At 39.2% G+C, this 23,650-nt stretch overlaps 1 protein-coding gene across 1 annotated transcript; it reads left to right on the forward strand.

Moving 5' to 3' along the window:
* Nucleotides 1-1,003: 1,003 nt before the first annotated feature.
* On the forward strand, nt 1,004-22,945 carry LOC123756829 (integrator complex subunit 15). Its single transcript, XM_045740198.2, has 9 exons — nt 1,004-1,293; nt 3,384-3,476; nt 4,595-4,701; nt 5,512-5,736; nt 8,484-8,664; nt 13,356-13,527; nt 17,113-17,344; nt 18,011-18,170; nt 21,129-22,945. The coding sequence occupies exons 2-9, from the start codon at nt 3,404-3,406 to the stop codon at nt 21,209-21,211; spliced, it is 1,233 nt and encodes a 410-aa protein (XP_045596154.2). The 5' UTR covers nt 1,004-1,293; nt 3,384-3,403; the 3' UTR covers nt 21,212-22,945.
* The last annotated feature ends 705 nt before the right edge of the window (nt 22,946-23,650 follow it).

Consider the following 23,650-nt stretch of genomic DNA (forward strand, 5'->3'; position numbering starts at 1 on the left):
CGGTCATATATCTACGTTAATTTTAACTCCAATAAAAAAAAATGACCTCATACATAGTGAAAAGGGTAGCTTTATCATTTCATAAGAAAAAAATTATAGTAAATATATTAATTCAGGAAAACTTGGCTTATTAGGCAAATCGGGCCTTGAATTGTAGGCTGAGAAGTGAGTTCTGGCTACTAGGTACGACATATATTTATATATATATATATATATATATATATATATATATATATATATATATATATGTCGTACCTAGTAGCCAGAACTCACTTCTCAGCCTACTATTCAAGGCCCGATTTGCCTAATAAGCCAAGTTTTCCTGAATTAATATATTTACTATAATTTTTTTCTTATGAAATGATAAAACAACCCTTTTCTCTATGTATGAGGTCAATTTTTTTTTATTGGAGTTAAAATTAACGTAGATATATGACCGAACCTAACCAACCCTACCTAACCTAACCTAACCTATATTTATAGGTAAGGTTAGGTTAGGTAGCCAAAAAAAGCTAGGTTAGGTTAGGTTAGGTAGGTTAGGTAGACGAAAAAATATTAATTCATGAAAACTTGGCTTATTAGGCAAATCGGGCCTTGAATAGTAGGCTGAGAAGTGCGTTCTGGCTATTAGGTACGACATATATATATATATATATATATATATATATATATATATATGCATAGTAGGCTGAGAAGTGCGTTCTGGCTACTAGGTATGACATATATATATATATATATATATATATATATATATATATATACAAATTAAGACAGGAATTTTCTTAAGTAATGTTAAGAGTTAGATGGAGTAAAATAGATCGGGAGTTAGTACATTTGACAATCGACGGTCAGAAAGGCGGGGTCCAAGAGCTAACAGCTCGACCCTGCTCACGCAAATAATAAATACAAATAGTAAAATAGATACATAGTAAATAATAAATAAATATATAAATGATATATAAATAGTAAATAGATACGTAGCCATACATATTTACCAGCAGGCACCTAACCTAACTCCGCCAGACTTAACGCTTCGTCTCAAAACAATAACAATCTTCTCACGATTATCGGCGTCGTCCCTTAACCAACAACAGTTTACCGGAGGGCCACTAATATTAGTGGCCTCGATGAGGACAGGAAGCCGGCGGCTTGTCAAATGTCCCCTTAAAATCTCCAAAACCCCCCAACAAAGGTCCACAACACTGTTTCACTTCTCGAAGCGTTCACGTAAACTGCACTTGGCCACAAGGGAGAGGCCAGGAGCCCCAATTGACAACTTGAGACAAGCTGCAGGTATTATATTATAAGTTTGGTTAACGTACAATATTAACATTGAACCATGGTAAGCAATTTGATTCATTCAGGAACTGTGAAGATCCATTGTAAATTTAGAAAATCAAATTAACCAATGCACTTTAATCATCAACTTTCACTAGTGTTGATTAAGCGCTGAAGTGCCACAGCCTACGTGTTGCTGTAACATTATTTAAAGTTATTTCATCCAATTGTGTTAAAAAAATGAAATAAAATTCTTGATGCACAGCAATTATATCAGGTTAGGATTGGATGGGTATGGTAAAGCTAGGCAAGGTTGGGTTAGGCTATGCTATCCTATGCTATGCTACATTAGGTTTGGTTTAGTTAAAGAATAGCGATGACATAAAATTATTACTCTTGGATCTTTCCATGAAGTTTTGTTTGCATGAACGAATGGTTCATTCAGATTTTCAGACCTAATATAACTTATGATATAATTAATTTAAAATGTGCAAAATACTGTCAAGTTTGGGTTTTGAATATACATAGAAAATACACAAGCCAGAATTTTTATTTATACTCGAAATAACCACTGACCAGTGTGCAATATGGCAATCTATTACAGAACTGTGTCTTAACATTGATCCTTGAAAATATTAAAGCTTGTTAGGCTCCCTGCTTATTTATTGTAATATAAAAGATAATATAATGGAATTACAATAGCATCATGATTTTTGGTTAGCACGCTTTCCTCATAAATGGAGATCTAATCAGAGTGAGGCAATTGCTAACCATTCCATTACTGTTCATTCCTGTCAGGGAAAATAAGTTGGTTATGGATATAACATGTGCTGTAGAAGGAAGAGCTCTGAGCCTGTAGACATAAGGCAGGAAACTTCTGCTCCTGTAGGGCAAGATTGCAGGGAGGGACCTTGATACGAGCCTAAAGTGTGCATGTGTGTGTGCACATACAGTACATGCGGGATCCAAGAGCTGATGCTCGATCCTGCAGGCCCAAATAGGTGAGTACACACACACTTTGGGCTTATATCAAGGTCCCTCCTTGCAATCTTGCCCTACAGGAGCAGAAGTTTTCTGACTTATGTAAGTCTGTAAGTCTATATGGAATAAAGTGTAAGTCTTTGTGGAATTTGTACACCAGCTGATTGACAGGTCAGAGGTGGGACCAAAGAGCCAAAGCTGAACCCCCACAAGCACAACTAGGTGAGTACTCACTCAATCACTCACAGGCTTCCTGTTCCTGACAGTGGGAGTTATACAGTACATTATAATCCAGTTTTACAGTACATTATAATCCAGTACATTATAATACAACTAACATGGTGTTACAAACCTTCATTTAGGTCTTTGAGACTATAATTGTAGCTCTGTTTGATTTTAATAGTTATAAGACTAGATTTTACATGGATAACCTGTTAGCTGAAAAACTATAAAGAATGAATGGGTAGCATAGAAATTCACTGGTACAGTATTAGACAGGATATAAATGAATCTAAAATGTATTACAATAAGCCTCAAAGTTGCTGGGGACTGTGAATAGTGGCAAACCTGGCTTCTAATCTGGAGAACATACAAGGGAGGTCATCAGAAGACAACCATAGGCTAATATCCTTCCTCTCAGTCATTGGGTATATCTTTGATAAAATCTTTGTCAAGAGACTAGAAAAATACTTTAATAAGAATTACTAATTAATAAGCAATTTGATTTTAGAGATAAGAGCATCAGTTCTGCTTCTATAGTTCACCGCAAAATGATGAGTCTTTCAACCGTGGCGTGGATACATATGTCGTAGACACCTGTAGACACACGTAAACACGTAGATTTGTTCATACGTGTATTGCTTTGGATATTTCTAGAACATACAATAGGATCTGTCATGGACTGGCATGTAACCTTATGAGATTTAGAGTTGATATATGAAGAGTCGTGAACTCTTCTGTACCTCATATAAATCTTTACCTGACTATGCCAGAAAACACTAGTATACAATCCATCAGTTGCAGTACTGAATGAAAATCGGTCCTTCACAAAACATATGAAAAGTGTTGCAATCAAATATCTAAATACTGATATTGATATCTAACATGTATTTGTATTTTTGCAGATTGATTACAAACTATAAATATGTCTGTTGATCTGAGTGAATTGAAGTCAAGTGACTTCCCATCATGTGTACGACTTGGTTTACGCAAATTAGGTAAGAAAAACATTAAAAACATGTACTCTGTGTATATTGATGTCATGGTTTTCATGTTTCAGCTCTTTAATCCAGAGTGATATTTTAAATATTATAAAATTATTCATTTGGATTTTCCATTTGTAAAAAAAATTAGTTGCATATTTGTTTTTTATTTGTTAGTGTTGCTTTGGCAATAATGATTAATTATTGTAAGTAAAAGTTTGAGTAAGTAAAAGATTATGTATTTCCAGAAAAAAACAATAGTTCAGTAATGCACATAAACACTCTCAGGGCTGGAAAGTTTTATCTGACATTAAAGTTGTGATATTATTTCTTAATCAAAGATATTAAGTTGTACAGTATGTACAGTTGAGTCTCCTTTAAGGATGTTATTACTAAACAAAAATGAACTTACTTCTCTGAATCCAGTCCTTTGTGACAAAAGAATCTAGACTTTTCAAGTACAGGTCTATATTTTTTCTTAGTGCTGTATCTTCTTCATCATGAAGAGAATGTCACAATAATGTGGCTAAAAGCAAATAATCCAACCCACATACATGTATATGAAAAAAGGTGGTGGTGATGTTTCACCTTAGATCCTTATGAAGATCTAAGATCCTTAGATCCCTATGAAGTTGCAACTGTTACAGTTTTATTAGGTCCCTCATGGTACAATGGTAAGACACTCGCCTGGCATTTCAAGGGCGCTTTGGCCTGGGTTCGTATCCTGGCCGGGGAGGATTTACTGGGCGTCAATCCTTAACTGTAGCCCTCTGTTTACCCAACAGTAAAATGGGTACCTGGTTGTTAAATGATTTGGCAGGTCGTATTCCGGGAACATTAGAATAAAGGACTTGCCCGAAACGCTATGCATGCTAGTGACTGTACAAGAATGTAAGAACTCTTGTACTGTATATATAAATAAATAAATAAATAAATAAAACGTTCAAGATAGGTGGAAATGTCAACACTTTCCTTCTATTCATGTGTGGGTTGGATTATTGATTTCTCCATCTTTTGCAGGGTGTACATGTCAGAGATAACGAACTGTAGCTTTGGGTTTTCTGTTTATTTAAGCATATTTAATTTTGGAATTATGGCAGCTCTGAGAACTCGGAAAATAATTTCTCCAACAGAGGAAGTGCTAGCGATGCCTTCTGTTCCTCACCTGCACGACATCCAGCAACATATCATGGATAAATTTATATTTTGCTGTCGGGATTCAAGATCTTCCAAAATAAGGGTGAGTTGTATCTTATTCAGAATTTGTCTATAATATTATTACTCTTTTGTTTGTTATATATGACAGTAATGTACAGGTAATGTTAATGTAAAAGCTCGGTGATGTACTGTATACAGTGTATAAGAATATAGAAGTAGCAAAAATTATGTCATGAATATTTGTATGTGTGTCATGTGGAAGTTGGTAAGATTGCCGGAGAGTTTTGTAGTTGCTGTTGTAGAAATCAAATATAAGGGAAAAGAATAGAATTAAATAGAGAAGCAGTAACCAGATGAGTTTTTTTTTTTTTTAATGAACAACAGTAATTTCTTGCAAGTGTAGGGCAATAATTAGCAGTCTCTTTGACTCCAAGTATTAGTCTCTTTGATTCCAAGTACAGTATTAATTTGTGTGGTTTTTGAGTGTAGTGGATAATACCTTCTGATAGTCATTTAGAGTTGGATTTAGTATTGTCTTGTGTCTTGCATACCTTATTAATAGCCAGGTTAGGGGAAATGGGGGAAGTTGGAAATATCCCTGCTTTGTTAGGGGCGAGAAGATTGCACAAACCCTAACTGGAGCCTGCTGTGTCCCTTAGGGAAGTGGGATATTGCCTAAGGGAACGACTCTGCAGCTTGCACAGGAAAGAGCATTTCAACTACCCTCGAGCTATATTTTGTAAGAATTACTGAGCATTAAGATGTAGGGAAACACGTTCGGTTATGCATACAGTTCGTAGTAAATGTGGTTACAGTTACCTTTTGAATACTGTAAAAACTATCATTTTTATTATTAGTTTAGTTTGTAATACACAAAAATTCTGTTATACAGGCTGTTGGACCAGTGGAAGAATTGGTAGTAGTGAGAGAGCTTGGACAGCATTTGGGGAAGATGGTGGATACAGCCTCTCGTAATTCTCTGTTTATCACCTTGTTTCACCCATCTTCACATGATCCCCGCACGCCACATAAGCTTCGCATATTGTCAGCGTTGGTATCCCTAGCCATTGCTACACACAATGTGCCTGTGCTAGAAGCCACGGCTGTGTGGATGCAGGTTTGTTTCTAGTTATTTTGTTTGGAAATGTGTTAATGAGAGATATGTACAATATCATTAATTTTGTTACAGTATTGAGAGTTATAAAATGACAGAATACAGTACATTGTGTACTAATTACAGTACAGTTTTAATTTTGTAGATATTGTTAAAGTACTATCACAGTACAGAGCTTTATATTCATGCTTTATATTCCCATAACTAAATTTATGGTAATCAGGTATTAATGTTGCTTACACTTTAATGGCACCAGTTGTTTGATGAACTGAGATATTCAAGAGGAGAGTTTCAGTATATTGTGGGGCATATTGTTCAGCAGAACTGAGATATTCAAGTGGAGAGTTTCAGTATATTGTGGGGCAAATTGTTCAGCAGAACTGAGATATTCAAGTGGAGAGTTTCAGTATATTGTGGGGCAAATTGTTCAGCAGAACTGAGATATTCAAGTGGAGAGTTTCAGTATATTGTGGGGCAAATTGTTCAGCAGAACTGAGATATTCAAGTGGAGAGTTTCAGTATATTGTGGGGCATATTGTTCAGCAGAACTGAGATATTCAAGTGGAGAGTTTCAGTATATTGTGGGGCAAATTGTTCAGCAGAACTGAGATATTCAAGTGGAGAGTTTCAGTATATTGTGGGGCAAATTGTTCAGCAGAACTGAGATATTCAAGTGGAGAGTTTCAGTATATTGTGGGGCAAATTGTTCAGCAGAACTGAGATATTCAAGTGGAGAGTTTCAGTATATTGTGGGGCAAATTGTTCAGCAGAACTGAGATATTCAAGTGGAGAGTTTCAGTATATTGTGGGGCAAATTGTTCAGCAGAACTGAGATATTCAAGTGGAGAGTTTCAGTATATTGTGGGGCAAATTGTTCAGCAGAACTGAGATATTCAAGTGGAGAGTTTCAGTATATTGTGGGGCAAATTGTTCAGCAGAACTGAGATATTCAAGTGGAGAGTTTCAGTATATTGTGGGGCAAATTGTTCAGCAGAACTGAGATATTCAAGTGGAGAGTTTCAGTATATTGTGGGGCAAATTGTTCAGCAGAACTGAGATATTCAAGTGGAGAGTTTCAGTATATTGTGGGGCAAATTATTCAGCAGAACTGAGATATTCAAGTGGAGAGTTTCAGTATATTGTGGGGCAAATTGTTCAGCAGAACTGAGATATTCAAGTGGAGAGTTTCAGTATATTGTGGGGCAAATTGTTCAGCAGAACTGAGATATTCAAGTGGAGAGTTTCAGTATATTGTGGGGCAAATTGTTCAGCAGAACTGAGATATTCAAGTGGAGAGTTTCAGTATATTGTTGGGCAAATTGTTCAGCAGAACTGAGATATTCAAGTGGAGAGTTTCAGTATATTGTGGGGCAAATTGTTCAGCAGAACTGAGATATTCAAGTGGAGAGTTTCAGTATATTGTGGGGCAAATTGTTCAGCAGAACTGAGATATTCAAGTGGAGAGTTTCAGTATATTGTGGGGCAAATTGTTCAGCAGAACTGAGATATTCAAGTGGAGAGTTTCAGTATATTGTGGGGCAAATTGTTCAGCAGAACTGAGATATTCAAGTGGAGAGTTTCAGTATATTGTGGGGCAAATTGTTCAGCAGAACTGAGATATTCAAGTGGAGAGTTTCAGTATATTGTTGGGCAAATTGTTCAGCAGAACTGAGATATTCAAGTGGAGAGTTTCAGTATATTGTGGGGCAAATTGTTCAGCAGAACTGAGATATTCAAGTGGAGAGTTTCAGTATATTGTGGGGCAAATTGTTCAGCAGAACTGAGATATTCAAGTGGAGAGTTTCAGTATATTGTGGGGCAAATTGTTCAGCACTACTGTCAGGCATATTGTTCAGCACTACTGTCAGGCATATTGTTCAGCACTACTGCCAGGCATATTGTTCAGCACTACTGTCAGGCATATTGTTCAGCACTACTGCCAGGCATATTGTTCAGCACTACTGTCAGGCATATTGTTCAGCACTACTGTCAGGCATATTGTTCAGCACTACTGCCAGGCATATTGTTCAGCACTACTGTCAGGCATATTGTTCAGTACTACTGTCAGGCATATTGTTCAGCACTACTGTCAGGCATATTGTTCAGTACTACTGTCAGGCATATTGTTCAGCACTACTGCCAGGCATATTGTTCAGCACTACTGCCAGGCATATTGTTCAGCACTACTGCCAGGCATATTGTTCAGCACTACTGTCAGGCATATTGTTCAGCACTACTGCCAGGCATATTGTTCAGCACTACTGTCAGGCATATTGTTCAGCACTACTGTCAGGCATATTGTTCAGCACTACTGCCAGGCATATTGTTCAGCACTACTGCCAGGCATATTGTTCAGCACTACTGTCAGGCATATTGTTCAGCACTACTGTCAGGCATATTGTTCAGTACTACTGCCAGGCATATTGTTCAGCACTACTGTCAGGCATATTGTTCAGCACTACTGTCAGGCATATTGTTCAGCACTTTTCTATGTTGAACAATTTACATGTCTTAAAAATTTAGATGCTTCCATTACTCAAACTGTATTGCTCTTCCTTAATCTTTAATCCGGTTCTCCCATTAACATCGGAAATAGTTAGAGATATAGTTAGAGAAAAATGTATTAACATACTAAATATCCACAAATGGGTTTTAGTATCATCAAAATGTTTACTGGTGAAGTAAGGATGATGCATTTTAGCATCATCAGAATGCTAAAGTGTTAAAGAGTTAAGCTTGTATTTTAACAGCAAGTGTGTTGCCTTAGTAGTTGGAGTGGAGAGGTATGCCGAGGCTTGGTGCAAGACTATTTCCAGCTCACACCATCTTCACCACCACATTTTGCCGCCGCACTCAGAGCCTTACCGACTATGGCGCCTCTCTTCACAGCAAATCTCATTACAACACTCTCACAGCTGTATGCCAAAGTTGGTAAGTGATAATCAATGAATGCCTTTATTTGTAATATGAAGTTGCTAATAATGCAATAATTTAACAGTAGCTCAGTTGATCATAAGTGTAATCATATTTTTATTTGGTTTGGTAACAGTACAGTTCACACACATATAATGCAGGATTTACGTTCCTGAAAAATGGTGTATCTAAAAAGATAATAGGGAGAGCTGCGTAATTACCTAAGTGTAGTTACAGGATGAGAGCTATGCTCATGGTGTCTCATCTCCCCAGCACTTTTATCATATAATGCTTTGAAATTACTGACGGTTTTGGCCTCCACCATCTTCTCACCTAACTTGTTCCAACCGTCTACCACTCTTTACAAAAGTGAATTTTCTTATATTTCTCCGGCAGCTTTGTTTCGTTAGTTTAAATCTATGACCTCTTGTTCTTGAAGTTCCGGGTCTCAGGAATTCTTCCCTATCAATTTTATCGATTCCTGTTACTTTTTTGAACGTAGTGATCATATCGCCTCTTTTTCTTCTATCTTCTAGTTTTTGCATATTTAATGCCTTTAGCCTCTTCTCGTGGCTCTTGTCCTTCAGTTCTGGGAGCCCCTTAGTGGCATGTCATTGCACCTTTTCCAGTTTGTTGATGTGCTTCTTAAGATATGGGCACCATACAACCGCTGCATATTCCAGCTTTGGTCTAACAAAAGTCGTGAACAATTTCTTTAGTATTTCTCCATCCATGTATTTAAAAGCAATTCTGAAGTTAGAAAGTGTAGCATAGGCTCCTAGCACAATGTTCTTAATGTGGTCCTCTGGTGACAGTTTTCTATCTAGAACCACCCATAGATCCCTTTCTTTGTCAGAATTCTTTAAAGATTTCTCACATAATTTATAGGTTGTGTGGGGTCTATGTTCTCCAATTCCACATTCCATAACATGGCATTTATTCACATTAAATTCCATTTGCCAAGTGTTGCTCCATATACTTATTTTGTCCAGGTCTTCTTGAAGGGCATGACAATCATCTAGGTTTCTTATCTTCCCTATTATCTTAGCATCATCAGCTAACATGTTCATATAATTCTGTATTCCCACTGGTAGATTGTTTATGTAGACAATGAACATTACCAGTGCAAGAACTGAACCCTGTGGTACTCCACTCATGACATTCCTACAATCCGATACCTTGCCTTTGATTACGGCCCTCATTTTTCTGTCAGGAAATTTTTCATCCATGTTAGAAGCTTACCTGTCACCCCTCCAATATGTTCCAGTTTCCAGAACAACCTCTTATGGGGAACTCTGTCGAAAGCCTTTTTTAGGTCCAGATAGATGCAGTCAACCCAACCATCTCTTTCCTGTAAAATCTCTGTGGCTCGATCATAAAAACTGAGTAAGTTCGTTACACAGGATTTTCCAGATGAAAAACCATACTGTCTGTCTGATATTATATCGCTTCCCTCCAGGTGTTCTACCCATTTAGTTTTAATTATTTTTTCCAATATTTTGACTATTACACTTGTCAATGATACAGGTCTATAATTAAGGGGGTCTTCCCTGCTTCCACTTTCTTAGATTGGAACTATGTTAGCCTTTTTCCACACATCAGCTACAACTCCTGTAAACAGGGATGCCTGAAAAATCAGTTGAAGTGGAATGCTGAGCTCAGGTGCACATTCTCTCAGAACCCATGGTGAAACTCCATCTGGACCAACTGCTTTGTTCTTCCTTAGCTCCTTGAGCATTTTTTCCACTTCGTCTCTAGACACCTCTATGTGCTCTATGTTGTTCTCTGGAATTCTTATTGTGTCTGGTTCCCTGAAGATTTCATTTTGTACAAACACACTTTGAAACTTTTCGTTTAGTGTTTCACACATTTCCTTTTCATTTTCCATGAATCTATTTCCCATTTTCAACCTCTGAATATTATCCTTTACCTGCAATTTGTTGTTTATGAATTTATAGAATAGACCTGGTTCTGTTTTACATTTGTTTGTAATCCCTTTTTCAAAATTTCTTTCTGCCTCTCTCCTCACTGCCGTGTAGTTGTTTCTCGCATCTTTGTATCGCTGGTATGTTTGGGGGTTTGGCCTCTTCCTGTATTGATTCCATTTTTGTGTCTTTTGGTCTCTGGCCCTTTTGCAATTTCTGTTGAACCAATCCTGTTTCCTTGTTCTGCATCTCTGTTTTGGTATAAATTTTTTTGTGCCTTTATCATATATTTCACAAAACTTGACATACATCTCATTCATTTCCTTGCCTAGCAACAAGTCTGTCCAATTATACTCACTAAAAAAATTTCTAAGGTCGCCATAATGTCCTCTCCTGAAGTCAGGTTTTTCAACTGCTTCAACCTCCTTGTTTTCTTCCAGATTATAACGCATTGCATACTTTATTTCCAATAAGACATGGTCACTTTTATCCAAGGGAGGAAGGTACTGAATGTCAAATATCTCTTCCTCCTTCCTGGTAAATATCAAATCTAGCATGGAGGGAACGTCCCCTTCCCTCATCCTCGTAGCTTGTTTAACATGTTGATACAAGAATGTTTCCAGGATGAGGTCGACAAATCTACAGGTCCAAAAATCTTCTGTTTTAGCTTCATATGTTTCCCAGTCTATGGATTTCAAGTTGAAGTCGCCGACTATCAACAGTCGTGATCTATCGTTATCCGCTCTCGCTATAATCTCTCTCATTATTGTTATAAGACCTTCTCATTTACTATCTAGCTCCTCCTGTGACCATGTGCTGCTTGGTGGTGGACTATATGCATTTATGATCATTAGTTTATCATCCTCATGGCAGATCTCTAGTGCTATTATGTCAACTTCTTGTGGATTGGCAGTCATTATTTCCTTCACCGTTAGGTGTTCTTTCACCAGCACAGCAATGTCATTGCCTTTCCTAATTTTTCTGTCCTGTCTCCAAATTGAGTAGCCCCTTGGGAATATGACCTCATTTAAAATAACATCTTCAAGTTTTGTCTCCGTGAGTGCAACAATGTCTGGTGTCTGCAGCTGTATTACATCACTTAACTCCAGTATCTTTGATCTCACTCCATCTATGTTGGTGTATGCAATCTTCAGGAACATGTTCCCCATCTCCTTATTCTTCACTCCCCCTCTCTCTAACAATTTTGTAGGTTTGCCTTTATGTACCACTTTACTGGTCTGCCTACCCCAATCACTTTGTAGAAAAAAAAATTGATTTCTTCTTCATTCCTGCTCTCATTTAAAGGTTTTGCCTCAGCAAGGTTCAGTTTCAGCTTCTCTCTGTCTTCTTTTGAAAGATCTCGTCTTAACGACCACACTTTCCCATCTTCATCACTTTGTAATTTTCTAGCATTCCTTAGTACTTCTTCCATCTGTTTGGCACCATTTAGGGTGATCCTCAAAGGTCGATCTTTCCCTTTTATGTATCTGCCTATTCTCCTGTAGTCGCAAACATTACTCTATGGTAGTAAGACCTTCCACGAGGCCAACAGTTTTATCAATTACTTTCGCTTCTTCTACAGCTCTTTCTGACCTAGATGTTATCTCCTTTTCTTTGCAACAAAAAATTATCAGGGACTTAGTCCGATCAACTGTGTTTTGCACCAACTTCGGGTTAGATGCCAATTCCTTTCTCACTTCCAGACTATTGTTTGTTTTATCTTGGTTGCTGCAGTGTTTGGCTTCCTTTACTGCTTCTTCAATTTTTTCCTTCTCCTTGGCCACTTGTGCATAGGTGAGTTGCATATCCTTCTTGCACTGTTCTATTCCCTGTGTAACTTCCTCCATCTGTGCTGACAAAAGCTGTTTCTTCTGTTGAATTTCCTTACCTAACCTATTGTAGTCATTTATGTTTAAATTTACTTTAATTCTTCCAAAGCTATTTTTAAGAGTTTATTTTCTTCTTCCATGACTTTGCAATTTGTTTCCAATTGATTCTCTTCTTGCACAAGTCTTTCACTAAACCCTCAGGACATAAAACTTTGCTATTCAAATGGTCATTACTTTCTTACAATTTACTAATTATTTCTACATGAGAGTTCACTATAGTATCTAATTTTATCATCTTGTTGTGTAGACTGCTTATATCAATGCTTTCTTCATTGAATCCCACAAAATCAAGCTCTTGTTTTGTTTTTTCTCTTGCCAGCGGCCATCTTGAATGTTCTTCTCTGCACTGGAAACACTAGGGCAACTTTTTCTCATCCAATTTTTCACTTCCCTTAGCACATTCCTGTTATCTCACCTATTTATCAAAAGCACTATACCTTTATGTTCTCTGGGACACCACTCACTATCATCAACCTGTACTACAATACTTAGGAATGTTGAAATATGCTGGAGCTCCTCTGATGCAAGTGTAGACCCTAGGGGTGTCACCTTTTGAATTGTGAAGCATGTGTGTGTGTAATTACCTAAGTGTAGTTACAGGATGAGAGCTATGCTCGTGGTGTCCCGTCTTCCCAACATTCTTTGTCATATAACGCTTTGAAACTACTGACGGTCTTGGCCTCCACCACCTTCTCACCTAACTTGTTCCAACCATCTACCACTTTGTTTGCGAAAGTGAATTTTCTTATATTTCTTCGGCATCTGTGTTTAGCTAGTTTAAATCTATGACCTCTTGTTCTTGAAGTTCCAGGTCTCAGGAAATCTTCTCTATCGATTTCATGTGTGTGTGCGACCAACATCGGAAGATGTTGACCAGCATATCTTGCAATTTTAGGGAGTGGAGAGATATGCGAACGTCCCCCAGAAACCCTTGTAAGCACTGTTGTTTGGTGGCTGAAAGGCGCCCCGGGCCTACCTCCTCACCTCGCTCTGGCACCGCTAACACATTCCCTGCCTGGTGTTTCTCTTCCAATGACAGCTGTGCCTCCTATTGCACCACTCATGAAGTAAGTTCTTGTAATTTTATGTGAAGATCAATAGACATTGCACATCTAATTTCAGGACAGCATCTAAGAAGACAGCATTGGCTTGAAACTTGGAATTTGGCCAGAATTGGAACTAAACATGATCGTGTAGTATTTCCCCACGAATTTCTACTTTCTTTACTGTAGATACATCAGAGGCTGGTTTAAAAGGTTCTCTTTGTGTTAGAGGTAAGAAGATTATATTGGGTCAGCTGGAATTGGCTTAACCCTTAAGTTGCACAACACATCATATGATGGGTTAAGTGACTTGCTATAAATTGCACATCCCATCATATGATGTATTGGAGTACAGTACTACGCAAGATTTAAACAACCCGCGGATACACGGGATTCACCTCACCTTCATCAGGGCTCTTGTAAACAGACGCCATTTAAAAAAAAAATTGTGGGCCAAATTCCCGGGTGTGAGGGCCTCGGTAGTGAGTGAGCCATCAAGCCTGACACATGCAGCATGAGCTCACAGCACTGCTGTTCAGCTTGTGACCACAGCATCGCCTAAAAATACCATAATATACATGTTCATGCAACTACATGTTCACGGGGCCTCGTAGCCTGGTGGATAGCGCGCAGGACTCGTAATTCTGTGGCGCGGGTTCGATTCCCGCACGAGGCAGAAACAAATGGGCAAAGTTTCTTTCACCCTGAATGCCCCTGTTACCTAGCAGTAAATAGGTACCTGGGTGTTAGTCAGCTGTCACGGGCTGCTTCCTGGGGGTGGAGGCCTGGTCGAGGACCGGGCCGCGGGGACACTAAAAGCCCCGAAATCATCTCAAGATAACCTCAAGATAACTATTTAATGATGATGATATTACAGAAGACCCCTGACTGTGACAAAAATGACCAGGATTCTGATAATAGCAGGATTGTTGTGATAATTAGCGCTGTAGTGGAAGGAGTAATCTTGATGGGGAGGGAGGTAGTCTGCTAGTAGTCAGTAGTCTAGTGGTAGTAGTCAGAGTCTGCTGACTCTGTGTGACCACCTTTTACTGTCTGGACTCACTATACCAGTTTAGTTGTTCGTTATGGTAAACAAAACATGCAGATACTTATATATAACGTCTGTATATAAAAGCAAAAACAGTATGGTGGGAGGAGAATGGTGGCGAGTCAGGTGAGGTGAGGGGAGGGAGGAAGTGGCAGCCAGTGGTGGGCTGCCATTGGCTGCCACTGCCACTGCCACTCAGCATACCAACTTAGTGGTTCGTTATGGTGAACACGAATGTAGATACTTATATATATCATGTATATACAGTGTAATAACAGCAAAATGAGTGTGGGGGAGAAGCCATTTTGGTGATGGGTGTGGCAACATCTGCATGATTTGTCATGTTGGTAGGGGTGGCCACTATGCTCTTTGGGTATTATACCGGCTTAGTTGAACAGTTATGGTGAACAAAACATGTAGATACTTGTATATAACATCTGTATATAGGGTAATAACACCACAAACAGTATTGTTGGGGGTGAAATTTTAGTGTGTCTGACCTTGAATGTGTGAGGGAAGCAGCCGCCACCTGACTGTGTATAGCGACGTCTCTTAGTGCCTGAACTAACTATAGCAACTTAGTTGTACAGTTGTGGTGAACAAAACATGCAGATACTTATATATAATGTCTATATATAGTGAATAAAAGCAAAAACAGTATTGTGGGAGGAGAATGTGGGTGAGTCAGGTGAGTTGAGGAAGGAAGTAGCAGCCAGTGGCAGCCTGCCACTGGCTGCCACTGCCACTGCCACTCAGCATGCCATCTCAGTGGTTCGTTATGGTGGACACGAATGTAGATACTTATATATAACATCTGTATATAGTGAATAAAAGCAAAAACAGTATGGTGGGAGGAGAATGTGGGCGAGTGAGGTGTTGAGGGAGTGAGTGGCAGCGAGTGGCTGGCTGGTGTGTGGCGGTAACTCCTCGTTGCTTTTTGACTCATAATACCAACTTCGTGGATCATTATGGTGAACAAAACATGCAGATACTTGTATATAACCTGTGTATATAGTGTAATAACCGACAAAGTATTTGTTCTCTGTTCAATTGATGAACATAATAATTGAATCAACAATATGCACACCATATTTTTGAGTACAGCGATGATTCACTAATTTTATTATATAAATATATCACACTACACACTATTGAATAATATTACAGCAAAAAAAAACTACGAAAAATCAATCGGAGACATTGAAATAATTAGGTAATTATCTCTTTGTGGCCACTCCTGCATGACAGCTGGGAGCAACAGACCGTCTGGGACGCACGCTGAGTCAGCGCCTGTTTTTTGCCAGACTTCCCCACACTATAGCAGGCAATATATGCCACTTACAATTTTTGTATTATTTTTCCCATGATCAGAGAACACAAATTACCAGGTTTAGAAGAATTTTTTTTTTTTTTTTTTTTTTTTTTTGTATGTGCCTGTGGGTGACAAATGCTAATTAGCCCTGAGCAACTCAAGGGTTAAGGGAGCTACTGATTTGGCTTGTTTAGAAAGGAGCTTTTTATTTAAACCCAAAGACTTATTCTTCTTCGAGCTGTGTTGAAACACTTCATGCTTGTTACGCTTCGATCCCTAATGATCCAGTTGGTTGGATAACATTTCTTCCACCCATTGTATCCCAGATTTTTGTCCTCATAAGCCTTCCAAGTGCTATACATTCGTACTAGCTTAGTGTTCTCTCTCCTGATTAACTGCACATAACCTCTTTTTAGGGCGATGCCTCTCTACCCCCTGGAAAGTTGGAAAAGGGGTTATGATAATTGAATGAATGAATGATGAATTTTTACAACTAGTTTGTCATACCCTTCCAAATTATCAGCACTATGTTACTGATATTACTTAATATCATTGCTCTTTGTTTATTCATTTGCTATTTTGCTTATCTTGTTAACTTATTTGTTGTATTTACCTAGAAATCTAACTGCAAACATTTTGAAAGTGTCAGCAGCCAGTGGTTCGTACTCGAAGCCCAGGGGCCAGATTCACGAAGCAGTTACGCACGTTCTAACGAACGTGTACATCTTTCCCTAATCTTTGACATCTTTCCCTAATCTTTGACGGCTTTGGTTACATTTATTAAATAGTTTACAAGCATAAAAACTTCCCAATCAACTGTTGTTATTGTTATAAACAGTCTCCTGGTGCTTTGAAACTCATTAACTGTTTAATAATTGTAAACAAAGCCACCAATGATTGAGAAAAGATGTACAGATCGTAAGTGCTTGCGAGCCTGCTTTGGGAATCTGGCCCCAGAATCCTTTTCCTTTAGGGCATTACCACCAAAACCATTTTTCTTATCCTAACCAGGTAAGGAGTCGACCTGTAGGCTTCATGGTACACAACACGTTCTTTTCCGCCACTGACCTTGTTTGGTTTTAAGTGGTAAAGATAATAGTGAGAAAGTCTCCTAACCTCGTGGCTTTAAATTGCCAAATATTTAGAGTTTTTGCAGATTATTTTTTTAAATCTGGTAGTAAAAAAATATTGACCATCTCATTTTTTCTTCCATTGCTTTGTACAAGTGTATGTGGTGTTATGTTTCCAGGTGGTGTGTTGAAGCCCCATTCTTTGAAGACACAGATAATTCTTCAGAATCACTAGGGAGAAAACTAAGTCTGCCTAAACTAATTGAAGGAGAAGCATTATTTGATAATAAGCCTACCTTATCAAAATCAGGGCCAGCAGAGAGCACTGACTTGTATTCTCAGCTGCATCTTTCCATTCTTCAAACCTTGCAAAATGTGCCTTCTGTTCGTGCCCGCATGACACAAAAACAGGTATGTGTGCTGCTTGATGAATAATGAACATAAATAGTATGATGGTAATGTTTTAGTTTTAATATGGCCTGTCAAGGGGTTAAAATGACTGGATATAAATGAATAAAAAGAGTATAATAATAATAATAATTTATTCACAAGAAGGTTGGTGAGATTACATTAAATTGGTATTTGTACAATCTTGCAAAGCCACTAATACGCATAGTGTTTTGGGCAGAAAGTAATAATAGATAAATCTAAACAAGGTTTTAAATATATCAACATAAAATAAAACTTAAAACAATGGATATAAATTGGATTACTTTAGAGTCAGAAAGACCTATGTATGTACTTGTTTGGAAAGAGGGTTGTTGATTTATGGAACGGATTACTGGGTAACATAATAGATGTGGCTTGATTGTTTTATGGATAGACATATGTATGAATGAGTTTAATGGAATATAATAGGAGATGCCTCGTATTGGCTAATGGACTTCCACAATTTCATTTATTCTTTTGTGCTTAATTAAATGTAATACACAATATTATTAGCAACTGATTTACATAAATATCTCACTGCTATTTGCTTAGCTTCATGGTGCAGTAGAGTTGATACTCAGTCATATCTTTAAGAATTAGCAAAGCAATTAAATGTTACTTTTATTTTACAATGTGACTGGCTTCCAGGTGCTGTGTCCAAAACATGTGACGAGTGTTGTTGATGCAGTGTGTGAAAGAATAAGAAGTTGCAGGTCAGAAAACGAAGAGGCTGTGAACATGTCACTGGACAGACTTGCTCAGATTATATTAGTTGCCTTACACACGGAATCTCTCTCTGGATCCCTTAGTAAGTATATATTTTTATGATGAAAGCACAATAGCGTGAATAAACGGAGTCAAGTAGTACTTCTGGTTGAGATACTACTTTTAAACACATCAAGGGCCAGTTAGTATTGCTTGTACCTAAGGAGTTCAGAAAATGCAGGGCACCGGTTCGATTCCAGTGTTTGTCTCAGTCCTCAATATTTATTCATCTTTTCCTTACTTATTTTCTCAATCTTTATTTTTGACCCTCCCTTCCCATGCTTTACTTTCATAATTTCACCTGTCTATGTCAATTTCTCCTAAATATAAGCGGTAATCAGTGCTCAGTTTTATCTTTTCATTTCATAAGATTTCATTCTATCTTATTGTTACTTTTCATTTTTATTTGTAAGATTTTTCTGGTGGAGAGCCAAGTTGGCTCCCCAGAGCTATTCTAGCTGATATGTATATCATTAGACTTTGGCATCAGTAAGTGTAGATAAAGTTTTAGGCCTACCAGGGATCACGAGCCAGAACCTGGCTCCCTCAGAGAGACACGAGGAGCAATGGCCTATAGAAATGCACATGTGATTTGGAGCATTTTGCTATTGACCAAGCCAGACACCCAGAAATGTAAGTGCTTCAAAACAAACCCTAATTTTAGTTAAAACAACTAAAGAAGACTAACGAGTGGACAGAACTCTCCAATTGAAAATGAGCAAATGAGCATGATGTCACACGTGCCTTGCTGCATGTCTGCTCAGCTTCCCCTTCCCCAAGGAAAAAGAGGGAGCCCCAGACCCACCGCACCGGCGATCCACCCTTCAATTCTTGGCTGATGTGATTGTGGCTCGGTTGTGTGGCTCTAGCTCTAGATTCTCGGTGTAGTGCTGGGCCTTGCGTCCAGTACTGATCTTACAGTAGCGTGCGAGCTGGGAGTAATATTCACAGGTACTTAGGCTGCGTATGCTGAGGGTTCCTTTTCCTGAGTGCCCTGTAAGTACCGCCCTGGGGGTTTGGGGTTATCTTCCACAAGTCACAGTGGGGGTCTACCTCTGTTGGTCTTTTGCTGCTTGGTGATTGACCGCCCTGAATGTGTTGGGGGGGGGGAGGGGTTTCCTCCCTTGTTTACCTTGGGGTAAGTGGTAGTTTTTGCACTGGTAGGGGCACGGGGTACTGCGCAGCTAGTTTTCACCTATTACAGCAGCCGGCTCTGTTCCTCCTGGGTACGTTGTCCTCTTGCGGGGTTTTTCTTTTCATCTTTGTTTTTGCCTGGTGGGGAGGTCTGCATTTGTGTCCCTTGCCCCTGTTATGTTAGGGTCTTGACCTTTGGTGTTCGATGGTACCCCCAGCTTGGCCCCCGTGAGTGGACACATCCCGGGGGTTCAGTTTTAGCAGTTTGTTTGGTAGCTTTGGGTGCCGGTTAGCAGTACCCTACCTGGGCTTACCCTTAGCAATACCACTCTAAGGGACCTGGGAATCCCCACGGGGGTGCACGGGGTCCAATGGATGCGACCCCTGGGTCCCCTCTTTCCTTGTGCGAGTTTGTGGGTTGCTCTGTCCACTTGTTTCAGGGTGACGCTCATTGTTTTTGCCTCCATCATGCTGCCTGTTAGGTCAGTGACACCTTCGACCCAGAGTCCTGTGAGCTTTGTTGCTTGTTTGTGACTCAATTCACCCAATCCACTGATGACATTATTCGGGTGCAGGTAGCTCAAGCATTGCATGCTGGGTGTAGGTTACTGCAACGTGCTAGGTTGTTTGCTTCCCCAGATGCCCCGAGGCTGCCCACGCTTTGCTTATAGGGATCGAGACTTGGGGGTGTTGGTCACTTCGGCCTTGGTTCCGTCCGGACCCCCCACACTCTTCCCCCCCATCCCCCCCGGCCACCTTGCTTCCAGCTCCGAGGTGTCTGAGGGCTTCGGGATCGGGGCATGGTTCGAGGTTTCTGAGACTCGGGCAGTTTTGGGGGTTGCTCCTTCCGGGGTCGCAACGGAGCCATTTGAATCTTTTCCTCCAGTCGTAGCACCAGGGTCTGACCAGTGGGCCTCTTCTCTTCCTGCTTTTCCGACTGCCCCAGTTTTTTCTTGTGAGGCCGGGGTTTTGGAGGATGACTCTTTCCCGGGGCCTAATGTGGAGAGTCCCCAGGATTGGGGAGGAGCTGACTTGGGAGCCTTCTGCCCAGTTGGACCCCGCCTTGGTTTCAACCCTCTGAGCGGGGCTTTCTGTTACAAGGAGTGGGGTTATCCTTTCCCTCTCTATGTACGAGTTAGTTTTGGTGTCGGCCCCTCCCCGGGTTCGGTTTCGTGTCCCTTCGGGTCCGTCGGTTCCATGTCCCTTCGGGTCCGTCCGGTTCCATCCTTCTTATGGGTAGTTTTACCCACTTTCTCAACATTCTTATCTAGGACATGTATTCTTCTACATCATGTCACAATCGTGTGAGAATCGTCTTGGGATCTTGCATGACCCTTGGTCACGTATGCCAATGGTCCCATATGTGTCTCCGTGATTTTGTGCTCAATTATCGAAGGTCTCAAAGGTTCGAGAAGCACTTCGATAATTCAAATATTATTGGAACATCTGTCGATTTCTGGTGAGGATTACCGCCTGTCCTTTCTAGGCCTCGTTTGTCCTGTTCCGTACTACTTATCATTTTTCAATACTATACCTAATTATTTTATGCTCGCATCTTCTCTCCGTCATCTGTCTCGGCAATAACGATAATAGTTAAATAAGCATTGTCGGCTACCCTCCCAGAAAGAAGGGTGGAGCTAGCTTGGACCTCATGCATCCTGAGCATGGCCCGAGGAAGATTGTTTTGTTTATGGTCTTATTTATGTTTATGATCCAAAAATGGATTGTTTTGTAGGCATGAACTCCATGCATATTGACTGATGCCAGAAAGTTATACATATACATATCAGCCGGGATAGCTCCGGGAAGCCTCTGGGACTCACCTAGAAAATGGCGTTTTATTATATTCAACGCTGATTTTTTGCAGGCGATATGTGGGACTCACTGCACAGGCTACCGACACAAAACCGTCTTATCTCTACTCTTTTGACAACACGAGAAGCTCGGTGACTACAAGAATTAGAGTGAATTTCAAGTGTTATTGTTACTTTTTAAAAAATATGTGAAAAGACCATTGCTGACAAGATTTATAAACCCCACTAAAACTTAAATTTGTTTAAGAAACATTTGTTTTGTTATTATTGGAGCCCATCCTCCTGTTTAGGTAGTACTTATAGTAATGATGAGGACCATTGTACATATTATTTAATGTAAAAGGCAATTGGAAAGTTGAAATACTGCGTATTGAATTTGCACAACCAAGAATAGTTTTTGTATTCATGTTGCAAAGAAAACCTAACGTAACCTTCCTAGGCCTAATGCACACCATCTGAGGCCAAATATAATACATATATGTGCTATTCTATGCCTAGGAATATTAAAGATTTTATTTTATTTTATTTTTTTGGGCTTAATTTTGTTTGGACTCTTATGCAGCGAATACAGTAATACCAATTTCCACTATTTAATTATCCATTACATACAATGGTCCACACATAGTTGCAAAAAGTACTGTCTAAACAGGAGGATGGGTTATTAACTTACTGCTACAGTTAAAGCAGGTAAACTTCCACGAAAGTCAATCTCATTTTATTATTGTTATTTTTAGCCATTTACTGTGTAAGACTAAAAGAAAGTAATTGATGAACTATGTAAAATTTTAATGTAAAAAATGTGTCCCTCTTTTTTGCTTCTTTGGAAGCCATCATAATATGATTTATTATATTATGATGGTTTATTGGGAGTGATACTTTCTGCTAATACTAGTATTAGGAGTAATACTTTCTGGTTATATATTTTTTAGTTCTCTAATTATGCAACCTGTCATCCAAAAATGATAGTACACAAATTATAGTAACTACTGGTTAAACTTACAAAAATAGGCTGTTACATCCAAAAAAAATCTTATTTTGTGCGGATAATTTTGTAGAGGGCATGAGAAACAAGGCAACAACCAAACCTAAACTTTTCTAGGCCTATTAAAGCAGACGTGTACTAAATTAGGACTATGAGATATATATTAGGCTTATGATAGCTTATTTAGGCCTAGGAGAGGTTAGGTTATATAGATACTGTTTGGCACGCCATTTGGAGTATTGCAGTAGTACAATGTGCAAACTTTATTTGGGTACAACAGCCTGTTTTCATATGTTCAACTAGTAGTTGCAATATGTACTATCATTTCTAGAGGATGGGTTGAACTATGTAATATACATTTCTTTTACAAATGAGTATGCAGACGACGAGTCGCAATAATGTGGCTGAAGATATGATGAACAAGCCACACACCAGGAGATGGAGAAATGACGTTTCAATCTGTCCTGGACCATTATTAATCCTGGACATTATCTTTGACCTCGACTTGATAATGGTCCAGGTTGGATCGAAGCGCCATCGTTTCTCCATCATCTGGTGTGTGTGGTTTGGTCATCATACAAATGAGTATTACATATATGCCTTTTCTTTCTTGCATCTGGAGACTGTTGTCATTAGATGGGGTAAATGTGTTATTTTAAGGACAGGTCGGCCACACGTGCCCCTGAAGCATTACCAGTAACATACGACTTGATAATGGTCCAGAACGAACTGAAACGTCGTCGTTTCTCCATCTTCTGATGTGTGGTTTGGTCATCATCACTTCCTGTAACAGTTCATTTCTGTGGCTAAACTCACATTGGAGTTCCACTCGGCGATGTGCTCCCTTTTCTCACCTTCACGTTGCTCCTTCATTAAATACTATTGTCTCTTACTGTTTTAATTGTTTTTCCTTGCACTTTTCAGCTGTTAAAAGATTTTTTTTTTTCATATGTCAAGGGTAATTATCTTGTAGTGCAGGGGGCTGTGTCCTTGGCTCACAACCGAAGACCCCATGTTCAATCCCCCGTCCAGGACACAAACAGTTGGGCACATATTTTTTTCACATAGAAGTAAACAGGTACAGTAATTGGAAGTTAGGCATCTGTTGTGGGTTTCTTACTGGAGAAGGTCATCACTGGTTAACCTAGCCCTAGTTTCCAACTATGGGAAACTATAAGGTGAAGCATAACAGTTTTGAGTTTTCTTGAAAAGTCTTAAATATCATTAAAAGGATTTTAAATGTCTATAGATTATGTACATGAAAACTCCACTCTTCACAGTGTTGTAACTCGCCAATACACTGTATCCATGACCACAACCCAATAACCTTAACCACAACACCGTAACCCTAGCTACAACTCCATAGTCCTAACCAGCACTCTTACTCTCTCTTAAGCCCCATAACCAAAACAAATTCAGAACCATCACCACAACTCCTTATTCCTCTCCACAACTCGATAATCCTCACCACAACCTCGTAACTCTAAATAAAAACCTGGTAGCTCAACCCATATCATAAACCTTACCAGAACTCTATAAACCAACTCTACAACCAACATAACCTTCAATCATTACCTGAGGGCCACTATCACC

The sequence above is a fragment of the Procambarus clarkii genome, chromosome 26, assembly GCF_040958095.1.
Source record: "Procambarus clarkii isolate CNS0578487 chromosome 26, FALCON_Pclarkii_2.0, whole genome shotgun sequence".
Taxonomy (NCBI): domain Eukaryota; kingdom Metazoa; phylum Arthropoda; class Malacostraca; order Decapoda; family Cambaridae; genus Procambarus; species Procambarus clarkii.

Coding starts and splice junctions, on each gene's coding strand:
- LOC123756829 (XM_045740198.2), top strand. CDS start 3,404: ATGTCTGTTGATCTGAGTGAATTGAAGTCAAGTGACTTCCCATCATGT. Junction 8,665..13,355: donor ACAGCTGTATGCCAAAGTTG/GTAAGTGATAAT, acceptor TTGCAATTTTAG/GGAGTGGAGAGATATGCGAA. Junction 17,345..18,010: donor CCCGCATGACACAAAAACAG/GTATGTGTGCTG, acceptor ACTGGCTTCCAG/GTGCTGTGTCCAAAACATGT.